This window comes from Eptesicus fuscus, chromosome 14 (genome assembly GCF_027574615.1).
Source record: "Eptesicus fuscus isolate TK198812 chromosome 14, DD_ASM_mEF_20220401, whole genome shotgun sequence".
Taxonomy (NCBI): domain Eukaryota; kingdom Metazoa; phylum Chordata; class Mammalia; order Chiroptera; family Vespertilionidae; genus Eptesicus; species Eptesicus fuscus.
The window spans coordinates 21127542-21149570 of record NC_072486.1 but is presented as its reverse complement, the minus strand read 5'-3'; the positions used below and the strand labels follow the sequence as shown (position 1 = coordinate 21149570).

Sequence of the window (22029 nt, the reverse complement as noted above, 5' to 3'; positions counted from 1 at the left end):
CTAGTGTGAGTACAGGCCCATCATGGGAATTCTTAGGAGAGATTTGATTTTGCCCCAGCCCGAGGCTGAAGCTGACCTGCTTCTGATCATCTTTCTCCAGAGGTAAATTGAGTTTCTCTGCTCACTCGTTGATGCTACAACCCTTTGAGGTGGATGGCGTAATGCAATATGTCTGCCTGTGCTCTCTTTCTCTGGCTAAGACTTTTATGTCATGACCCTTTTGGGCTTCACTCCCCCCAAGTCTCCTTAATGTGTAACCCTCTTCCTGTACCATCCCTACCCAAGGATGACCACAGAAAGCATTAGTTCACTTTTCCTGGTTTGTTTTGGGGAATCATTTAGTTTCAAGACATCAGTTCTGCTCTTAAAAGCATTTAAAACAATACTGTAGTCTGCATGTCTAGGTGTTCTATATAGGATGCTATTCAGTTATTCTGCTGTTCCATTTCCAGCCGTATTGCAGAGTCATTAAGTAGGCCTTTTCAGGCAAATAAAAGTTAAGTAGTGTGGAGAAGGGCACAGGGCCACTCAGAAATAAAAACCAGGTCTTCTGATTGTCTAGTGTGCTTCTGAAAGTAGCCTTAGGATGAAAATTCAATTGATGTTAAAGCTATCTGTATTATTAGAAGAGAGAATATAGATATAATATACGTTCTCTGAAATGAGTGGCCAACCTGAAATAAAGTGCATGAATTTTGACCCTCGTCATTTGATTTAACAACTAAATCATGTTTCCTCTATTCCAACTCAGAGGTGTGAATAAATATTTATTCAGGGGTAGTAAAGAACAGGCTGGTGTAAATATAAACTCTTGCTGAAATAGAAAAAGTTTTAAAGAAAGCGTGTTTGATATGTTCAAGAGATAATCTTCAGACTAATTAAGCTGAACTATTTTACAAATGAGAGAACAAACATATCAAATAACAAATGTTTACTAAATGTTGACCAAATCAAAGGTAGTATAAGTACTGTTTTCATGTTTACATGATGTCCAAGCTGCTTCATAATACTTTTCTTTTGTATCTTTTTGATTGAATATTTCCTGGTATCTCATTTTAGTAAGCTCTTCCTCTACTAAAAATTCCAACTGACGTCTAGGGTAGACGACTGGCCAGCTAATCTAATTCCCAGCAGGTACATTTTTATTAGCTTCTATCCCAGTGGCTGAAACCTCCTGGCATCTCTCTTTCTATTTTGTACTCTACTGATCCAGAGAAACTTCATAGTGTAACAGCCCTTCTCTCCCACAAAATATCCAGAGATCTAATTTCCAAGAAGGATCTGGTTCATTCAGGGACTGTCTATATTATAGTGCTTTTGACATCTCCCTGTCTCAGTGTAGGTTCTTTCTAAAATGTAGCCACTGTGTGATTTAGTTCCTTTTTCGTTTACCATATTGACATTAGTAGAGCACAAAGTACTGTGCTTAAAAATATGATAAATTATGAAAAATAGTCATACCTTCGTTAATTTATCTCAACAAAGTGTTCACAACCAAACTTTACATATCTGTTTTTATAATTGTGGGGTCCTAGTGATAGTTTTACATAAGTAAATTTTAAAATATTTTTATGTTTTTCTATAATTTACATCCATATAATGATGCTACAGATAATCAAAGAAACATTAAATCATTTCTATTTTATGGAACAGCTTTGATATAGTTCTAGCAACACAGAAATAAACCACTATATTTTCTACCACTGTATCAGAGAATTTGTAGAGAATCTCTGATACACATTTCTGATTGAGATGTCATGTAAAATATTCTCACCTACCTGTAATTTCAAAAGTGATGGATAGGAAAGGTGAAGCACTAGCCTTCGGCGTACTCTGATATTTACTTTCTGAAATAACATGGAAATAGAACCGTAAGAATAGTCTTTTTTTTTTTTTTTTTCCAAAATAGCTTTGACTAACGTAGGCTAGTTTGTGGAAATGGTAGATAAAAGACTACAAAGACTATAAAGAATTTTTATTTCATTTAGGGATAGTGACTTTTTTTATTCTCCTTAATTTGTTGCAGAGCATGGGAAAACATGAGCTCTTTGTTCATCCTTCTGTCTATCCATTCACAGCTCAATCATCTTTCGCTCCATCCATCTTTCCATTGATCCTCCAGAACTTTCTGCTGGTTTATCTCATGCTATGTCATCATACAGGCTCATTATCCAGGTTGTCTTTCTTAATAACCTCAAATCCTACAGACCTCATCCAGATTTCACTGTGGATTATTAGATATATTTTCTACCAAAGAATGTTCTTCAGTGTCCTATAATATAAATCATGGCAAGCTCCATGGTGCTTTATAACCAATACTTTTGGTTTCCCTCATTTAAAAACATGTTCAATCTATTTCGAATGGAAGAAATTCTTAGTGACTGTAGTTAATCTACTTTCATTTCACTTGGAGCTTGTAAAAAAAAATCAATTTATGTTCATGCATCCAATGATCAGCAACATTTCATCAGCTTTCTAGGGCTTACCCCAGTAACCTCGCCATGGGCAAGGCTTCTTCCTGTCACTTTCTGATAAGGGTAGATTTCATGCCAGCGTAAGCTGGACCCTTTTCAGCCTACTGGAACTCTAATCAGCTGGCTGAACAGAAATGGCCGAGTGTTTCAGCTATCTCTTCTCAGTTGTCAGGACTGGAAGGGTTACCTAGGTCACATTAAGTATTTCTATTCAATGTTGTCTTTACGACTGTTAACTGACTCACACCACCCGAGGCCATGAAAATTGAATTAAATTGTGCTAAGGTGGTCAGTACCTGTGTAATATGGTATGCCAAGATAATAAAGGAAGTTATATGAATTTCATGTCTTTTTTTTCCCAATATTTTTGTATCAAGAAATTTTATTTTTGAGTTATTTTATTTTGAGTTCATGTATTTTAATAGCTTGGTTAAAGGTGAAAACAATTTTTCTAGAACACGTAGTATAGATCTGCCAAAACAAGTGTGGATTTTGTTCTTCAAATGAAGGATAACATAAATTGCTCCTAGGGTAGGTTGTTCATGGTGACACAGCCAGACTTTCTTGAGATCGGTACCTTCTTTTTAGAATTGATGGAGGGAGGTATTTTGAGAGATTTCCCTCTCTTCGTAAAGTAAGCCTTCATTCTTTCATAGTTATTGAATGAAGATACATGGAACATTCTTCACATCCCACAGTCAAATTGTGCTTCAGTCACACATATTTACAGTCCTTGGGATGCTGGTGTATTGAATAAGTTTCCTATTGGGAAATGCTAAGTGCTTCCGGGGGGGAACTTATATAGTCTAAGTTCTGAGAAGTAAAAGCTGAAACTTTTAGGGAAAAATCAACTGGTTTTTTCCCCAAAGAGGATTATAGTAGTCTTGCTGTGTGACATGAAAGGACACATATTCCTAAGTTATTCATGTTACATGCTTCCATGGTAAATATTAATTTCTGAAGAACTGATTATTTCCATATCCAATGATCTTTGCTTTGGCATTTGCTACTCCAAAAGATACATCTTACAATAATATTCTTTTTTTTTTTTTCCTTTTTGGTGTGACTTTTATTTTTGGCACTTTGCTGTGTTTTGACAGCAGTAGGGAAACTCCATAACAAAATGATTTAAAAAATGTATCCAGTTCCAATTCCAAACCCCAAAGGCTCTTTTGAAAGTAATAACCTACAGGACATAATTGACATTCAGAAACTAAACTCTGAACTACCTCTAGCAATGAAATTATACTACTCTGAGAGGACGGCTATAATAAATCCACCTAAGAGTGTTAAAAACGTAGCCATTAAAGTGGCCAAGAAAATATTAATGTACTAACATTACATGTTTTATACTACTTCCTTACAACTTCAAGATATATTAGTAGTAAAATGTATCCCGAGGCTAGATTCCTAAATGAGTTGACACGCTATGTAAAGTTAGTGGATAAAAAACAATTAAATTTTGCAAGTTACACATGCAAAACTTCCGTGATTGTTTCTCATGAATTGCTGGTCACAGGTGCCACTCCTTTTCCGGGAGGCAGTGAAGTCATCTTTTGTTTTTTGAAACACCCATTTCTCTTGGTTCTTTCCTTTTTTTTCTGGTTATTCTTGATCAGATTCATTCTCTGCATATCTCCTGCCCCCTTTTTTGGTCTCTGTTAATATGAACTAAGGTCTTTATTCTTTACCCTTTCCAACCAACATATTTGCTGGGAAATACTACCCCATCATACCCACAACTTGCTAAATACAACATACTCATCTTTTCTGGCAAGACTTCTCTTTTGTTTTTGCTTCTCTTTAATGGTGTGCTAGTGCTGTTCCCTCTTGCATTCCCGACCCATTTAACTTTATGGCACATACTCCTCATCACTTAGCTCAAGTACCACTTCCCGCCTCTATGAAGGTTTCTGTTTCTGTGATCCCCCTACAGTTATTCTAAAACTCATTTATAACTCATAGCATATTGCATTATTAATTACTAGAGGCCCAGTGCATGAAATTCGTGCAAGGGGCTCAGCCCTCATAGCCCTGGCTTTGTCCGGAAGGACGTCCGGAAGGTCGTTCAGCTGTCTGGTCTAATTAGCATATTACGCTTTTATTATTATAGATTGGCTTGTTTATGTGCTCTCATGATGACCATGAACATTTTCCTGACACAAAATTTGTATTGACCTTTCTATCCTCACCATCTTACAAAATTTTTGGAACTCTGTTGTTAACTAAAAATACGTTGAATATATTAGTGATAGAGATCCTGCTATCCTTCAGGGAAATGTAAGAGGGTTAGCTTACAGCATTGCTTAAAAATATCCATATTTGTATGGACATAAAAGCTACTAATTGAATATAAACTTGATCCAATAATGATTAGAATTTCAGAGTAATATTAATATATGACAATATATACATTTAGCCCTGGCCATCTCAAAATCACTTATCCTTTTGTACATTTATTATATCTGGTCCAAAACTGAGATTTAAATAAAAATATTCTAAAATATTTTTAATTGAAAGGTTAAAATAAGTCATACCTTTGGGTTAAAGGTTTCTTTTTGTTTTGTTTTTACTATAGTTTGATTCTGTTTTTATTCTGTATTGATTTCATTTAAACTCAAATTGAAATTTTTACTCAATACTATAACATATTTTTCAACCACATTATAAATAGAAAAAGGAGGATTTTTTAATAAGCAGGTTATACTTCTTATACCAAGCAAAAAAACCTTGGGCTTTAGAATATATACTTCTTTGCATATAATTACAAGATTAGTTGTTATTCTATTTTTGTAAATAATTACTCCTAAATTTTCACTCAGAGCCTAAAGTTAGAAAATTTAATGATACATCTGTCAGCAAATCAGAACTGACCAAAGATGGAATTGAATTAAATTGTTACAACCAAAATTTGGATTATTGTTCACCATAGTGGTCAGCAACCATAATGTGAACAGAAATATGGCTATGCATGCCCCAGATGGCTGGATATATATTCCTGCAGCATCCCATGCTCGGTCTCCATGCCTGACCCTTGAGAAGAAAACACAGCTTACCTTCTTTGTCCTTGTGGGTCTGTAAGTGTGAAGAAAGGTTTTCATTGGTCTGCACACAGTACACCTCTCGGGTCTGGACCCCCCCTCCACAGAGGGCTGTCTGGTTGCCTCGCCTCTTGTCCTGCTGACTGAGCAAAGGATCCACGCGACACTCGGTCCACTCTGTGGCTCTCCAGCCATACCTGAATAAAGAAAACGCCATCAGTGGCAGCCATGTTTATTGAAAAAACTCTGCTCTGCTCATTTTTTTTTTCCTTAAAAAAGTAATTCAAAAAGCACTTTCCTCTTGAAGCAATCGTAAACTACCATTATCTCCAGTGCAGATTCAGATTCAATCTCTTCTCCTTTATCCTCAACAGTGCTCCATTTAAGGAGGAGTTTAATTTAGGATGATCCTGTTTTAATTGCAATCACTGGAGGTTGCTTATAAATATTTTATTACAAGAGAGCATAATGCTGAAAACATGAAATTTTGTTCAGTTAAGCTAAACTCAGGCTTGTTCTTTTTCGATACTTATAAACAAAGGAGGACTGAATCTAAGAAAGAATGAAAAACATTCCAAGTGATGATCAACCAAACATTTGTTTTGCCTTTAATAAAATGCATGAAAATTGCTTCTTCATACTAGATCAAAATTATAATTGTGCTTTAGGATTAAAAAATATAACAACAATTTAGAGGTTTCTCTTCCTTGTCAAGAATGAGTGCTTTTGCCCTAGCCAGTTTTGTTCAGTGGGTGGAGCATGAACCTGTGGACTGAAGGGTCAGGGTTCAATTCTAGTCAAGGGCACACACCTCAGTTGTAGGCTTGATCCCTGGCACTGGTTGGGGCCCAGGAGGGAGGCAACCAATAAATGAGTCAGTCTCTCTCTGTCTCCCCCTCTCCCTCTACTCTCTCTAAAACCAATGGAAAGGGGATGGTGTGTCAATCGGGGAAAAAGGAAACATGTAATACTTTAAACAATAAAAATAAATAAATAGAAACCAATGGAGAAAATATCCTCGGGTGAGGATTACCAACAACAAAAAAGAATGAGTGTTTTTCTGTAGCACTGAGCTTCCCGGATGAGTGCTGATAAATGATGAAAAGAGCTGACGTTTCTAATCAGTGGATCACAGGAAAGACAATCTGTGATTCTAAATTAAAGCTCCAATCAAGATTATGATGTGGAAGAAACGTCGGGAGCTTGTCAGCCCAGCACACGCTTTAAGGAGATAGGCAGGGAACCATTTCCTGATGCCAACGAAGATAGGCAGTGGTGGCATTTCTCCACCTCAAGGAAAACGGATCGTCTAAAAGCACAAAGAAAATGGCTCATGTGGCACTTTGTGTCACTTTAACCAAGATGCTCCCCTACTAATCAGATTAACAGCCAGCAAAGGTACAAATGGATGTGCTAATGCTCATCTCGATTAGAAGGAGAGATTAAATGGGCTCTCAGATGTCTGATCTCCATGCTCTGCTTTGTCAGTGGGAAAGTTTCATGACAGGAGAGCTGACTTTCGTGACCCTTTTTCATTTTCGTAAGTGAGGGTTCATGGCTTAACAGAGGTGCAGGACAGGAGCATCAAGCAGTAACACTCTTGACACATGTTTATAAAGGAAGTACAGCATTCAGGTTAATTCTAAAAACATGGATAACTGATGCCTTGGGCAAAGTGTAGAAGGCGGCAGGCAGGGGTGTGAGAAAAGTAAAACCAAACAAATCATTCATCAGGGGAGTTAAATTAACACTTTGCATTTTTATAGAATGCAGTCTCAATTTAGGTCACCTAAGGAGTCCTAGGAAAGGAATACATTTCCAATAATGTAAATTGGTGTCCAGCCGGTGTGACTCAGTGGTTGAACATCAACCTATGAACCAGAAAGTCATGGTTCGATTCCCATTCAGGGCACATGCCTGGGTTGCGGGCTTCGTCTCTAGTGGGGAGGTGTGCAGGAGGCAGCCGATCCATGGTTCTCTCTCATCACTGATGTTTCCATCTCTCTCTCCCTCTTCTTTCCTCTCTGAAATCAATGGGGGGGAGGGAGAGGAGTAAATTGGTGACACATTCTAAAAATGTTATTCTCCCAAAAGCAGGGGGTGGGGGGAGATAAAGAGACTCAGAATATATATTTATTTTGTTAATGGTGCTTGAATATCTGAGAAGAGAAAGAATAAAACACCTAGCTTGAGACAAAAACTAAAAGAAATTCATAGGAGACAAATACTCCGGCTGGAGATCCAGGCAAATTCCTGGAGCCTATTACGTGAAGAGGAGCATATGCGTCAGTGGGGCTGGCGCAGGAGACAGGCAGGAAGCTCTCTGGGGTTTCCAGTCACTTGTTACATCGGGGGAGAAGGGAGGATCCCAAAGTGCTGCAGGAATGAAGGTCTCATACAAACCGTCACTATCCTTGATAGTGTTATTCTTCTTAGAAGCAGGAGTAGGAGTAGTATTTTCCTCCTCCCTGGTTCAGGAAGTTCATGTTCTTTAAATGTTTGCACTATTCCAGAGGAAAATCTAATGACGCTTGTATATATCTACCGAGAAACTAAGATTCTCAAAGTTGGTTTTTATAAATATTCTAAGTAGTCTATATTCAGACTAAGCTGAAATGTATTTATTGTGAAGATGATTCACAGTAATGTCTTGGAAATCATATTTTTAATGACAAAAAGAAAAAGGTTATAGTGCCAAATATTTCAGAATTTATCTGAACTCAATGAACATTTATTAGGCACTTACTGTGTGTCAGGCCTCAAGTTATATGCATCTCAGTTTTTAAAAAAGTGAATAGGCACAATCTTTGTCCTCAAGGAGCTTCAAGTCTTATTATTTTTATGTATTTTATTCTATTCAATAGGATTTGTTATATGTAGTACTGAATTTTAATAGGACTTTCTTATTTTACCTTATAGGATGGAGCTTGTATCGCCTGACAACCAGATCCAACTTGTCTTCTACTCTTATAAATAAAGTTTTATTGGAACATATCCACACCCGTTTACATATTATCTGTAGTTCCAGAGATAGAGTTGCATCTCTTTGGCTCATAAAGCCTAATACATTTGCACTCTTCCTTTTTTTAAAAAAAATATATTTTATTGATTTTTTACAGAGAGGAAGGGAGAGGAATAGAGAGCTAGAAACATCAATGAGAGAGAAACATCGATCAGCTTCCTCCTGCACACCTCCTACTGGGGATGTGCCCGCAACCAAGGTACATGCCCTTGACCGGAATCGAACCTGGGACCTTTCAGTCCGGAGGCTGACACTCTATCCACTGAGCCAAACCAGACAGAGCTGCCCTCTTCCTCTTTGAAGAATAAGTTTGCCAATACCTGTTATAGAAAATATATAAACAGAGGATCGCTGCTAAAAGTCTAGCCCTCATGGAGATTTGAAAATACAGCTTGCTAATGACACTTTTATTGGGCAAAATCATTTTTTTAGGAAAGTGTTTGTAAAGAGACATTTTTCCCCCCACTTAAAATTTGTAAAAATCACTCTTTCTCAACCTCCTCTTCAGCTGGAATTAAACAGCTGAGCAGACATGCAGTGTGGGCCGAGACGGCAGCCGAGGCTGCAGCCTTATTTACTCACGTGGCACAGGGGGCCGCTGCCTCTCCTGGAGACATGCAGGGTTCTGTTGCCTCAAGTTCTGGACACTCCTCCTCGCTGCCAATAGGAAACTGCCTGATGGTCCGTGTCCTCACACGCGTGCCTTTAGGGGACACCGTATCGTGGCACGTTTTTGAGCAGGGGCTCCACTCGGACCACTCCGACACCTGGCACTCTTTGGTGATCACACAGGACTGGAAGGTCACTGGCAACTTCTCCTGCTGGCACAAGCTGCAAAAGAGCATTGATATTCTCATCACACACACAGGCCGTTATGAACTCGGTCTTCTGCGTTCCACAGTGAAATCAGCCTGGACGTGTTTATGTCCACTTGGAGGTGGAATTCTAATGTCATTGCAAATACATCAACATTTATGATGTGTAAAAGCAGTTAGACCCAAAGCTAATGTTTGCATTTCCTCCTATTTTTGTAAGAGTTGTTAAACCATTCATGGGAAATAGAAAATAAAGGGACTAAGCAAAATTAGCTGAAACGAAGTTTACCATATTGTTCATTTCCCTCATTCCAGATTTGTTTTAATTTAGAGAATGAGGAACCAGGAACTGTTACCATATGATAATTTTCATTCTGTCTAGTGATTTAAATAAACATGCCTGGCCAACTCAATGCAATATGGTTTTAAATAGAAAAAGTAGTTTGCTTAACATTATCATTAATATCATTTGAAACGTTAGTTGTCACTTATAATTGTAATGCATGTTTATTCAAATAAATCAACTTTTCCAGTTCACACTTTAATACACAGTATACATACGGATATCTTAATTAAATATATCGTAAGCTTTAGAAATAGAATCCATTTATATCTATATTACTATAGATATATCCAGTAAATATATGTCTAATATTTATTGAAAAGTATTTATGTTTGAACTCTAATCTATCTATGCCTTCCTGAATTACAGGAATGTTGGATTTTAAATTGTAATGTCTATATATGAAGATGAAGATGATGTTATGAATGGGCATATGCACTTTGAGAAGACTCCTGGAAATGAAAGGCCTTGTGTTGATTCTCAGTTGAACTCTTGCCCATTCTCAGTAACCAATAATGCATGTTTATGAGACACAGGCAGTCTGTCGCCATGACAGAGCCATTTGTTCCAATGGGAGAATGCCCTGATAGTTCTGCTTGTCATTCAGGTGCTATATTTAACTATGGTAATCAACCATACAGAGGCAGGTCCATTTTAATGTGCTAGCTCACATTCAGTGCTCTTAATTTTACTGGCATGTGTACAAAAATTGCACTCTTAGGAGACAGCTAGAAGCATCAAAGTCAATTTGTCTGAGTTGAGATGTCTGGGAAGTAGGATGAAGTGCGAGTGGTGGTCAAAGGGCCTTGTGAGTCAGATCTGTTTTTCTTATAACCACAGAGAGGACTAAAATCCCATTTTTACTCAGATATCATGTACTGGGTATTAACAGTGCATTAGATATAGCACTAACCATTGAGCAAAACTTCTTCTGTGATAAGCAAGTTTTCACACTTATACTTGTGAGCTTATCCATGAAATTAGGCAAAATAATGTCCAAATGATAACCTCTATGTTTCTTCTCTTACAAAATTCTTCCTATTTAATTTCCTCTTGGATACATGTCCTATCCTTCATGAGATTTAAAATGGACGTACCCAGGATGTATCCAAGAGAGGGAAGAACCCAGTAGGTAGACCCAGAAAGAAGGTTCAGGGTTTGGTCAAGTTCCGGACGACTTCTATACTTTTAGAAACCATGAGCATATTAGAGGACAAAAGCTAAGGCCCCAAGAGTAGCTGAGCGCTCACATACTGGGGCTCATTTTAGGCTTGCATAATTCACACATGGCCTTACAGTGAACCTTGGTAGGCCCATGAGCACTGTGATATTTATTAACTTCATTTTTTTTATTGTTAGTGAAACTAAATAAGTTCACCAAATCATCCATGGTTGCTAAATTATTCAGCTGCCATTCTCTAACCATTCTCTCCTTCATTCTGGCCATGCAAAAAGTTGACACGATAGAGCTTAGGGGAACTATCTATTCTAGTTCATTACGATTTTCACGAGAACATGACCCTCTGGGAAGTCAAAGGCATGCGCTGTGCTTGTTGGTTGGTCGGTGGAAGCTTGATAGACTCACACAATCTCAGACCCCCCCAGGCTATCCTACTGAATAAGAACCAGTATTTTCACATTCCCAGGTGATCCATATGCACAATGAGGTTGGAGAATGCTGGTCTAGAGCTAACTGCTAACCAGTCGAAAAATATAAAGCCACCCAATAATTACAATTGGCAAATGGATCTTTATCAGTGCAGCCTTATTTCTTTCAGATAACGGGAACCGACTAAATCACACAAAAAGAAATTTAATATCAGATATTAGGTGGTTTATACGATAACTGGATAGGCTGGAGGGAAAGGCTTCCAAGCCAAGCCTCCAGCTTCCAGCCCTCAGAATCACGTCACCATTTCTCTGACCGGAAAGCTTCTTTGGTGGCAACAAGAAGCCACATTTCTGGCACTAACTTCCCTGTTAAATGGGTTCTTCTGTCCCTTCCTCTGACTTCAGTTTAAAATCCAAGCCCAGATCGAGCACATTATTGGAGTCTAAATCAGATCCAGAAACCTGGCTGTAAGCAACTTTGCACACTTTGTTGTATGTTATAGTTTTCTGCCTTTGTAGTACAGGAAGTACCACTAGCGCAGGGCTACTCAAAATGTGGTCCATAGATGAGAGCAACTGTTGGTGAGGGGTGTGTAACAAGCTAAGCACAGAACTGAAAGTAAATGCTGAGGCATTTTTACAGCAATTTGAAGTCTGCCACACTCAAGTGCATGACCAGTGGACATAATTCACTGACCATTATATAGGCCAGTTTTGTTCATGTTGAATTCCACGGTGAGATGCGTATGGCATGAGCTACATGCTAGACATACACAGTACAACCATGTTGTTGGAGCTGTAGGAAATTAAATAAACACAAAAATAAAAATCAGCCAGAATCTGATCCTTTAACATAGATAGCTTGAGATGCACCACACTGGTGGTACTGGATGATTCATGAGCCAGCTAACCTGTGGTAACCCCCAAACCCAGCTCAATTCCTAGCTTCTTCATGAGGCCTATAGAGGGTGATGAGCTCATATGATTTTTTCATAAATAGAAATCATTTGGGCACTTAAGAACATATTATCTATAAACAGGATCCTTAGCAATCTGTTTCTTTTAGCTCCTACAGAATAAGTCAATAATAAACACTTATAATCTGATTGAATTAAAGAACATTTCTTTTCTTTCTGTAAAGGTACAAACCAATTCAATAACATTATTCATGTTACAGGAAGATTGCTTATATAGAGGACATTACCCTAAACCTTTTCATAATATCAATAAGCACCCCCAAATTTTATATAAATGAACACAATTTGGTGTTCAGAGAAGATTAAATTTTCATTTTGTTTATATAAAGCAAAATATATGTGTGGGCTTGATACTCTGTTATGACAGCATGATCACACATTTTTTTTAAGAATGAAAGTGGTTGTCTTAATCATGGTCAGCAAAATATAAGGGTAATGGGGCTTAAACCACATATAGAGTATTACTGTAACTCTAGTGACTATTTCAGAAAAAAAAAAGACATGCTTTTTGAGGTAGATGCATTTTTTGCATATACTGATACGTGACTGATAAGGTACTGAGAGCCATCAGCCAATTGGCAGCCATTTCTATGGTCCCATATCTTATGTGTACATATGAACAGATTTAATGTTAAAATTATACTCAGCAATTAATAAAAGAATATAATGCTCAGATATATTTATTTTTTTCCTACTAATCTACTGTTTACTTTTTCAATGAAAAAAGTGAATGGGCCCAGAGGACTGCCCAGTTTTAATGAGTCCCCAATCTGTAGCAAGTTAGAAAACGATGACTTCAGCACTCAGAGTCAAGAGCCCCCCGACTTTCCCAAGCTGCCACTCTTGAGTTGCATGACTCTAACCTGGTGACAATTACTCTGCCCCATAGCTTTTCTACCTGGTGAAATCACATTTTCCTAAAAGATCACTAAGGTCCCTTTCTCCAATAAAATTTACGACTCTTATGTTTTCATAACCTAACCAGTCTAATTTCTTATAGGCTTGTGTTTTCAGATGGAATCTTTAACAAAAAGCTCCAACAAACCTTCCCAAGCTTTAACTACATTCAAGTTGCAGTCCTTTTTAAACACAAATTTAATTTCCTATAAGTTACCATTTATTTATCAATGTAAATGAGCAGTGAACCAATTTTTCAGCTAATTTCATTCTCTGAGTGTGCCCTTTCCTTCACAGAATTCATCAAGTTAGAAGCAATAATTCTTTTGGAAGCAAAATGCATGCACAGTCAAACCACTTAAAAAAAAAAAAAAAGGCAGAGGTCTTTCCCCTTGCTTTGATATTTGAAAATCTTTTGTTGAGCTGCCGGGGAACATTGCCAGATGGTGTCACCTGCCAGCTGGAGTGATCATATGCTCCCTATTACAGCTGAGGGCCACGCTGCCGGTCAACAGCTGAATGTGGGCTATCAGCACGGCACGTATCTGGTAATGGGATAAACTGCTACAGCCGTGAGGCCTCCCTGGAAGGGCTGGTGCCTACATTTTCTACCCTTTCACGCAGCAAATGCTTACAGGCAGCTGTTTCCTTATCACCCGTGCTGTTCAGGCAACGGACCAGAATGGAGATTCATGGCACCATCCCAAAGCCACCCGAGTGAAAACTCTAGATAACTTCCCGAGACTGGGTAAAAAACTACCTGCCAGACTTCTAAAACCGCGCTACGTGGCATGGATCATTCTGGCAATTCTTTTCATCAGAGATATTTTTTAGCATGAAGGATTTTTTGCCTCTGTTTTTAAAACATCAACTAAACAAATAAATAAATAAAAACATAACTACATGGATATTTTAGGGGTTATTTTGGGTTCTGTGCCCAATTTCAGTGTGTGTGTGTGTGTGTGTGTGTGTGTGTGTGTGAGAGAGAGAGAGAGAGAGAGAGAGAGAGAGAGAGAGAGAGAGAGAGAATTTGTGTGTGTGTTGAAGCAGAGGAGGTTCCCAGCACCAACAAGCAATTCTCGGACAATAGCAAGTTGTTCCAGAAACCAACTTGATTCTGACACACTTTACCCAGCGGTATCATCAGGTTCCACAGGTTAAGGGTTCAGTCCTATCAGACTGCCCAGCACACACTTCAGATGCCAGTTGCAAGCCCAGATTGTCACCTGTGCTTCTGACCGACTAGCTATAACTCAAAGGTTCTCGTTTCTCTCTTTGGGTTCCGTTAATTTGCTAGAGGAGCTCACAGAACTCAGACAAACATAAGCATTTTACTTACTGAATCACCAGTTCATTAGAAAGGAATATATAAGTCAGGAACCGCTAGATGGAAACGATGCATTGGACAATGTGTGTAAGAAGAAGTTTGTCACTTCCATGTCCTTTCCAGGTGTGACACTCCCCCAACCTCCACATGTTCACCAATACGGAAGCTCTCTAAACCCAGACCTTCTGGGCTTTTATGGAGGCTTTATTCCATAGTCATGATTGATTAAATTGTCAATTCCTATAAATGTTAGGCATGAAGACGATGGCAAAGACCAGACAAATAAACTTAAAAATTTGAATCTAACTTTCAGCATTAACTTTCTTCTCTGGAAGCCACCTAAATTCTCCCTTAACCTAAACTTTTATCTCCTCGGACACAGAAAGGAACACTTGATTATTTACTGTCTCTTGTTCATCTCTAATTTCTGCATGTGCGATACTATTTCTCCCCTATTGAACTTTATACTTCAAATCTTGCAGCCTTTTATTTTATTTATCCATTTGTTTAATTTGCCTCAATACTGGGCAAGGCATAGACAACATACTTTCAATTGATAAATTTCATCATGTAGATAACCAAATAGGAAGAAATCATTGTCAATGTAGCATTGAAGATAGTCAAGGGTATTTTATGAGTAATAAAACTGTAGAAGAGGCTTTAAATTGGAAGACATAAAGAGTTCTTGAGAAATAGTACTTTAAAATATTCTATCCATGAATCAAAAAGTCTTTAATAAACTCTTGAGATATGCAGTCTGTAGGATGAAGAACAGTTTGCTTAGTTCTTTCTACACTTAGAGAAAGAGGAAAGCTTCATCATTTAAATGGCAATAACTCTATTTGCCATTCTATAATGCATTCTTAAAGGTTTCAAAAGGCTCAGGGAGGAAATCGAGAGTCAGAAATAGGACTTGAAAATCAACATCTTTAGATAAATTGCAATAAACAGGAAAAATGCAAAGTCCTTATAGCTATATGGGAATTCATGCTAGAATATTTGTTCAACTTAATGAAAAACTGCCCCATTGTTAGCTATATTTTTATCTCATCATTTTTTTCACAATGTTCCAATATACATCTCAAAGTTATTCCCCTTTGCTGAAAATTAAATTTCATTGGAAATCTCTCTTGTTGAATTACAAAAGCTAGATAGAAGAGGATGCTTAAGGGAGATTAATAAAAAGAGAGGGCAGATTCCCTTTTTAAATACCTATTTGACATCTTCTAATAATACATAGGGTGTTTCAAGTTATAAATTGAACTTTGATATAGACTCGTAATAAACATAGATATGAAAGAACCTCACATTTCAACCTCAATAGGACATAGTTGTTAAAACTATGAGAATTTGGAAAGATAAGACACACTTTTCTTTTATTGCAGTCTGCTTCAAGTGTTAGGGAAGACCTACCTAAATCAACATTTATTGTGCAATAAAAGAAATCGATCTGATTTCTATTTTAAGCGGAGAAAGATAATGCATTAAATATATGCAGATGGCACTTTTAAATATATAGATTTTCATTTCGGGGTGGGAGGATTGACTACAATATGTTATTTTATTGTGCTACGTATTTTATAACTGATTAATAAGGCTATCCTTCAGAGTATATTCATTCTAATATTAATGGGTAACTGTGTATTCAGACAGGAGACCTGTTATATCACTTGAAAAAATAATGACTGTACATTAAATGTTTACAAGGTAATAAATATTGTTGATCAATTTCATTAATATTAACAACCATAATCATTGATTTAATGGTTTCATAGGCATTACATTTCACTATTTGCTCAGAATAGCTACTATGCATACTGGATTTATAATCAAATGCAACAAATTCATAGATTTAATAATATTATAATTTACAGGGTTATAAACTTCCCGAACCAAAGCAATATACAAAAACACAGGCGGGTGTTGAAGTTGTTAATCCAGGAAGCACCGCTATGACTGAAAGGAATCCAAGATCATACCCTCAACTGACTCCTCAATTTTATAGATGAGGTAATAACTATGACCCAAAAATGTTACACAACTTGCCAAATGCATAGAATAGCTGCCACTGGCCCTTTAGCATTTTATGTGCTGCCATCTCAGAACCTAGTGAGAATCCTTGAGTTCTCGATGACAGTACCCCAGCTCCTTGCTATGACATCCTGAATTACTGCCTAAGGGAAAGGTACCAGATTCCTACTGCTGGTGGCTTTAGTGAACAGCACCCAGGATGACCCTGCTCTTCTCCCTCTCCACAACACAGTTTGAGTTACACATGTGACCTGGGTCCTACAAGGCTAATACAAAGGTGTGCAACCCGGCAGGGATAGGCACACAGCTGCATGCAACTTAAGGATGTGATTGTCCTGAGAAGGAGCTAAGCAGTCACAGAGGTGTTGGGTTATTCTTCCCTGATTAGAATAGAGCTTCTGTCTTTAGGGATAGTGAGTAGTGAGCGGTGAGTAAAGGCACGGGACCTCTCCTGGAGCTGCCACCGGGTGGGAGGTGTAATTCTACCAGATGTGCTTCTGGCTGTGTGGCATCTAGGCTGGTCTCCCTGTCTTACCCAGGAATTCTGCACTCTGCCTATTGCCAGTAACAAACTCCTTTCTGTTTTCAAACTAACTGTTGTGGACTCTGTTATTTGCAGATAAGAACACTGACCAGTTTACTAATATACTAGTATTAGTTTTCTAATAAATTCACTGAAGTCTGTAATTACTGCTTTGACCAAATATATAGTGTACTCATTTTCTATTATTTATAAATGGCTCTCAGTTGTTTTTTTTTTTAAGCTTAATCTCCTCTTCAGCCCAAGGGTATGTATTTTTCTTTTGGCTCTCTTTTAGTTGCTAGTTTCTAATTGTAATGTGCAATTATAGTGACTATAGTCCGTTTAAAATAAATGGAAGCATAATGACTTAATCCAGATTTGTCTGGTCTCACACAGTGTATTTTATCCACCACATTATGTAATTTTGACCTCTACGATTTCCTCCATTATTTTAATTACTCTAATGGAGGAAATCCATCCACAAATTAGATACTGTTTATGGTCTCTTCTATTTGCCTTTACTATTTTAACATTTTAAAAAATAGTTCGCTATTATTCCATTTGTTGTACTATGTACAAAAGGCTCTACTTTTTTTTTTAAAACAGTTCTGTCACTAAGCTGATACTCTATTTAAAATGTTAAATAAAAAGTATTTCAATCCCTTAACTTTTATCTGTAATAAAACTTATATAAATAATTAAATAAATATGTAAATCTCTGCACCAATAAAGGCACATTACAAGTCCCAGCAACTTTGCACACATTTGATACTCCTTCCTTCATCACAGTTTCATATTTCTTTGCTTTTAAGAGGCAAATGCATCATCACAACATGCACCTGGAAGTCAGTTCAGCACAGTGTTCTCATTTTACCTCTCTCCTCTCACTAAGTTGGACATATAACAAAATCAAGTCAAGAGGACATAGGAACCCCTGCAATGCACATGTCCTGTAATAACAACACAATCTGATAGTATTGATCCAAGGCTATTCAGAGAGGCAGACATACAGTTTAGATGAATTCCTTTGTCCTATCCAAGAATGTTGTAAAATTGAAGAAATTTCAGTTTTTTCCTCAATTTTTCTCACATTAAAGGGAACCCAGAAAAATGTGGTTCCTAGCAGCACTGCTTAAATTTCTCATTCTTTTACTCAGTTAACCCACAGACACTTCCCCACCCCCACCCTACCTCTTCTGTTGCTCTAATTCCTTTTCATAACAGAATACATCCTGGCAGTTTTTCCCCGTTTTCCCCTCAGAGAAAAAAGGCAAAAGGAAAAAAATTAATAGCAAAAAGAGCAGAAGAAGGTTGTGAATAATCACTGATTATTGATTTTTATTCTCTAACAATAATTCATTTAAATGCTTTTTTTTTTTTTTACGGTAATCATCACCTTACTCTTCAAGGAGACTCAGAAAAAAATATGCATTATTTTTAGACTCTCACAGTGATGGTATACTAGTGCTTTGAAATATAATTGTAAGTATATGCAGATATATCTAGGCAAGACATTCTATGAACCCAAGATTTCCTCTAGCTAAAAGAAACTTTCTATCTAGTCCAAAGGACTTTGATCCTTCTTGAACTACTTTATAGAATGATAGACTAGACTTCTGCTCTCACTATTCACCAGCAGCTGACAGACAAAACGAGTATATGTAACACACACACACACACACACACACACACACACACACACAAACACACACGTGCGCGCGCATGCACACTGACATATTTTAAAATGTAAATCATGTTTCATTTTTTCTATTAGCTGCTCAGGTATGTCAGCCTAACTTCTGTTTTTTAAGTGCGATAGTCAAACTTCAAATGCGATTTTAATACTTCATATAATATCCTTTTCACCAATTATATGTACATAGGTATGTATACATATTTATGTACATTCATGCACTGATTTGTTCATTCATTTTTTTTAAATTATAAACCACCTCCAAATCCTTATTGGAAGCAGACAGATTATAATTACACTATATGAATGCTAACAGAGATCTGAAATAGGTAAAACACTGTGAGATTTTAAAAATAATGCTTGTGTTTTTCCTTGTTGGCATATGACACTAGTACTTCACACTATTCAGCATTCTATTTATCACAGATTATCAACAATCACTAATTTCTTTGCTGTTACATTAAATACCTCTTGTTAGATGTTATGGCCTGGTCTAATTAGGAAGTGAGCTAGGATAAAGGAAAATTAACCACAATGTTTTATTTCAATGCTAACTTACTCTTCTTTAAGTGATAGGCTATTTAAGAGATCTAGAGTTAATTGACAATTGCCATTATCAAGAGTCTCTTTTCAATTAGCTATCAGAGAGGAAGAATATATTACGGTATTTGAAGACCATAGGCCTCACTGCCAACTCTGGGTTCCCATGGGAATTAACAGAACAGGAATTCTAACTAGTAACACTTTGCACTTCCTTAAACAGGATTCAATTTGCATAAATTCTGTAACATAGAATCTCCATTATAAAGCTTCTTCATCTTGAATTATTTTTATAATAAATCTCAGTGTGGAGCACAGAATAAATGTGACATTTTTTAATTATTTGAAGAATTTCTGAAGATAAAAGAGAACTCAAATACTATATTACTATTAAATGACTTGATTTTGATCACAAATTTTCTCCTTCTGTACTAATATTTAAAAATAATTATTTCAGCAAACTTAAATAAATCCCCCAAGAAGAAAAGTGTTGATTATAGTTGAAACTGCTTTTTTCATTCAAGTAAAATTATGATGCAAATAAAGTAATTAATATAAACACTGGAAAAGATGAAAAAAATCTTTCTGTTAATGCTCTCACTATTTACTCTGAAAAGTAGTGTAGTCGAGTTGAGACTCTAATAAAACATTTTTTGAATTAAAGAGAGAATTGGCAATGTAAATAGATATACACTAAATACAAAAAAATCAATAGTTTTACTCTTGTAAAAAGCACCTAGACATAAAAAATGTTAAAATCTCTATATTAGCAAGAAAAAAAAAATCACATAATATGTTTAGGAATAAATGCAGCAAGAACTATCCAGAATGGGTATAAAATTATATTATTTTAAAACAATATATTGCAGAAGAAACTGAAAACTATAATATAGTTTTGATGGCCATTTATAGTTACACTAGAGGCCCGGTGCACAAAATTCGTGCACTGGGGAGGGTGTCCCTCAGCCCAGCCTGCACCCTCTCCAATATGGGACCCCTCGGGGGATGTCCAACTGCAGGTTTAGGCCCGATCTCTTTGAATTAGGCCTAAATCTGCAGTTGGACATCCCTCTCACAATCCGGGACTGCTGGCTCCTAACCGCTCACTTGCCTGCCTAATTGCTCCCTGCTTCCTTGCTGGCCTGATTAACACCTAACTGTTCCTCTGCAGGCCTAATTGCCCCCAAATACCCTCCCCTGCTGGCCTGATCACCCCCAAGGCTTTTACTAATATAGATTTAAATAAAAATGATCCCAGTTAAAATCACAACATGTTTCCCTCTTACAAGTAAGTATAAAGACCTCCTCATTTGGCCCTGCCAGTGTGGCTCAGCGGTTGAGTGTCAACCCAGGAACCAAGCATGGTTTGATTCCTGGTCAGGGCACATGCCTGGGTTGCAGGCTCGATCCCCAGTAGGGTACATGCAGGAGGCAGCCAATCGATGTTTCTCTCTCATTGATGTTTCTCTCTCTCCATCCCAGTCCCTTTCTCTCTAAAATCAATAAAAACATATTAAAAACAAAACAAAACACACACACACACAAAATAAAGACCTCGTCGCTTGAATAGAAAAAAAAAAAAAAACATTAAAAAGAAGAGCAGAAAGAAGAGCACTTACCACTTCAAATATAGCAAAATATAGTATACATTCACTGTAGAAAAATCTATGTGGTGTACAGGAGAAGACAAATAGATCAGTCATATAATATAGAGAATCCAGAATTCGATTCTAAAAATTCTAAGCTATGAATAGTTCAAATAAATGAGGAAGATACAAACTGTTTAAAATGGCACCAGATATCCAAAGGAAAGGAAATAAAAATTGAAGCCCTGGCTTACACATTTACAAAATAAAATCCATAAAGGAACTATGTAAATTTAAACAACACAATATAAATCTTGAGAAAATCTAAGAGGCCAAATTTGTAATTTATGTCTAGGAAGGCCACCTTAATCTCAACTGAAAATTTAGAAGCTGTAATAGAAAAAAAGACATGTCTGATATTTTTAAAATTTAAAACTTGTGCTAATTAGTAAATTAATGATAAATCTGAAAACATTTAGATGAATATTACAAAGATTTAATTACTATAAAATAACATGAGCCATTAAAATTGGTAAGAAAAACACAAACAAAAGAGAAATAATACACGTCTTTTGTTCTGCAAATAAAAGATGCACGGAAAATGAAACTCAAAGAGCCATGTACAAATGATGACCTTCTGAGGTTTCTACCCAGAGAAATGAAATTTCAAGGAACAATGTGATATGACTTGATATGCATGAGCCTAGCAACAACTAAGAGCTTTTGTTCAGAGAAAGGAAAGAAAAAAGTTAGTGTTGACCACCTTTTTGGAAAGCATTTAGAAATATCTTCTAAAATTAAATTTGATCCAGCAATCCCACACCTGGGAATATGCCCTAGAGAAATCAAAATATCAATTCACATGGACATATATATGAGGATATTTATTGCAGGTTGGTTCCTGGTAGTCATAAGCAGAAATAAAGTTAACCCCCTTCAATAGGGGATTTAAGAAGAATGGATTAGAGTTATTCTGTATAAATTAAAAGTTTCATTTAAGAAAAATAAGGTGCAAAAAAACGTGCACAGTATAATCCATTTTTAAAAAATTGAGCAAAATAAGTTAGTTGCATAGAATCATGGAACAGACTGACAAATTTCAGAGGGAAGGCGGGGATAGGAGTGGGTTGGTAGGGGAGAGATTAACTG

The 22029-nt window shown here is 36.9% G+C and overlaps 1 protein-coding gene across 1 annotated transcript in view; it reads right to left on the bottom strand.

Moving 5' to 3' along the window:
- Positions 1-22029, bottom strand: part of THSD7A (thrombospondin type 1 domain containing 7A) — a 303860-nt gene that overhangs the window by 153929 nt on the left and 127902 nt on the right. Inside the window, exons 3-4 of the mRNA XM_054726384.1 lie at positions 9120-9368; positions 5531-5712 (exon numbers count right to left, since the gene is read on the bottom strand). Of these exons, the coding sequence (XP_054582359.1) occupies positions 5531-5712; positions 9120-9368 (431 nt within the window). The remainder of the gene's footprint in view (positions 1-5530; positions 5713-9119; positions 9369-22029) is intronic.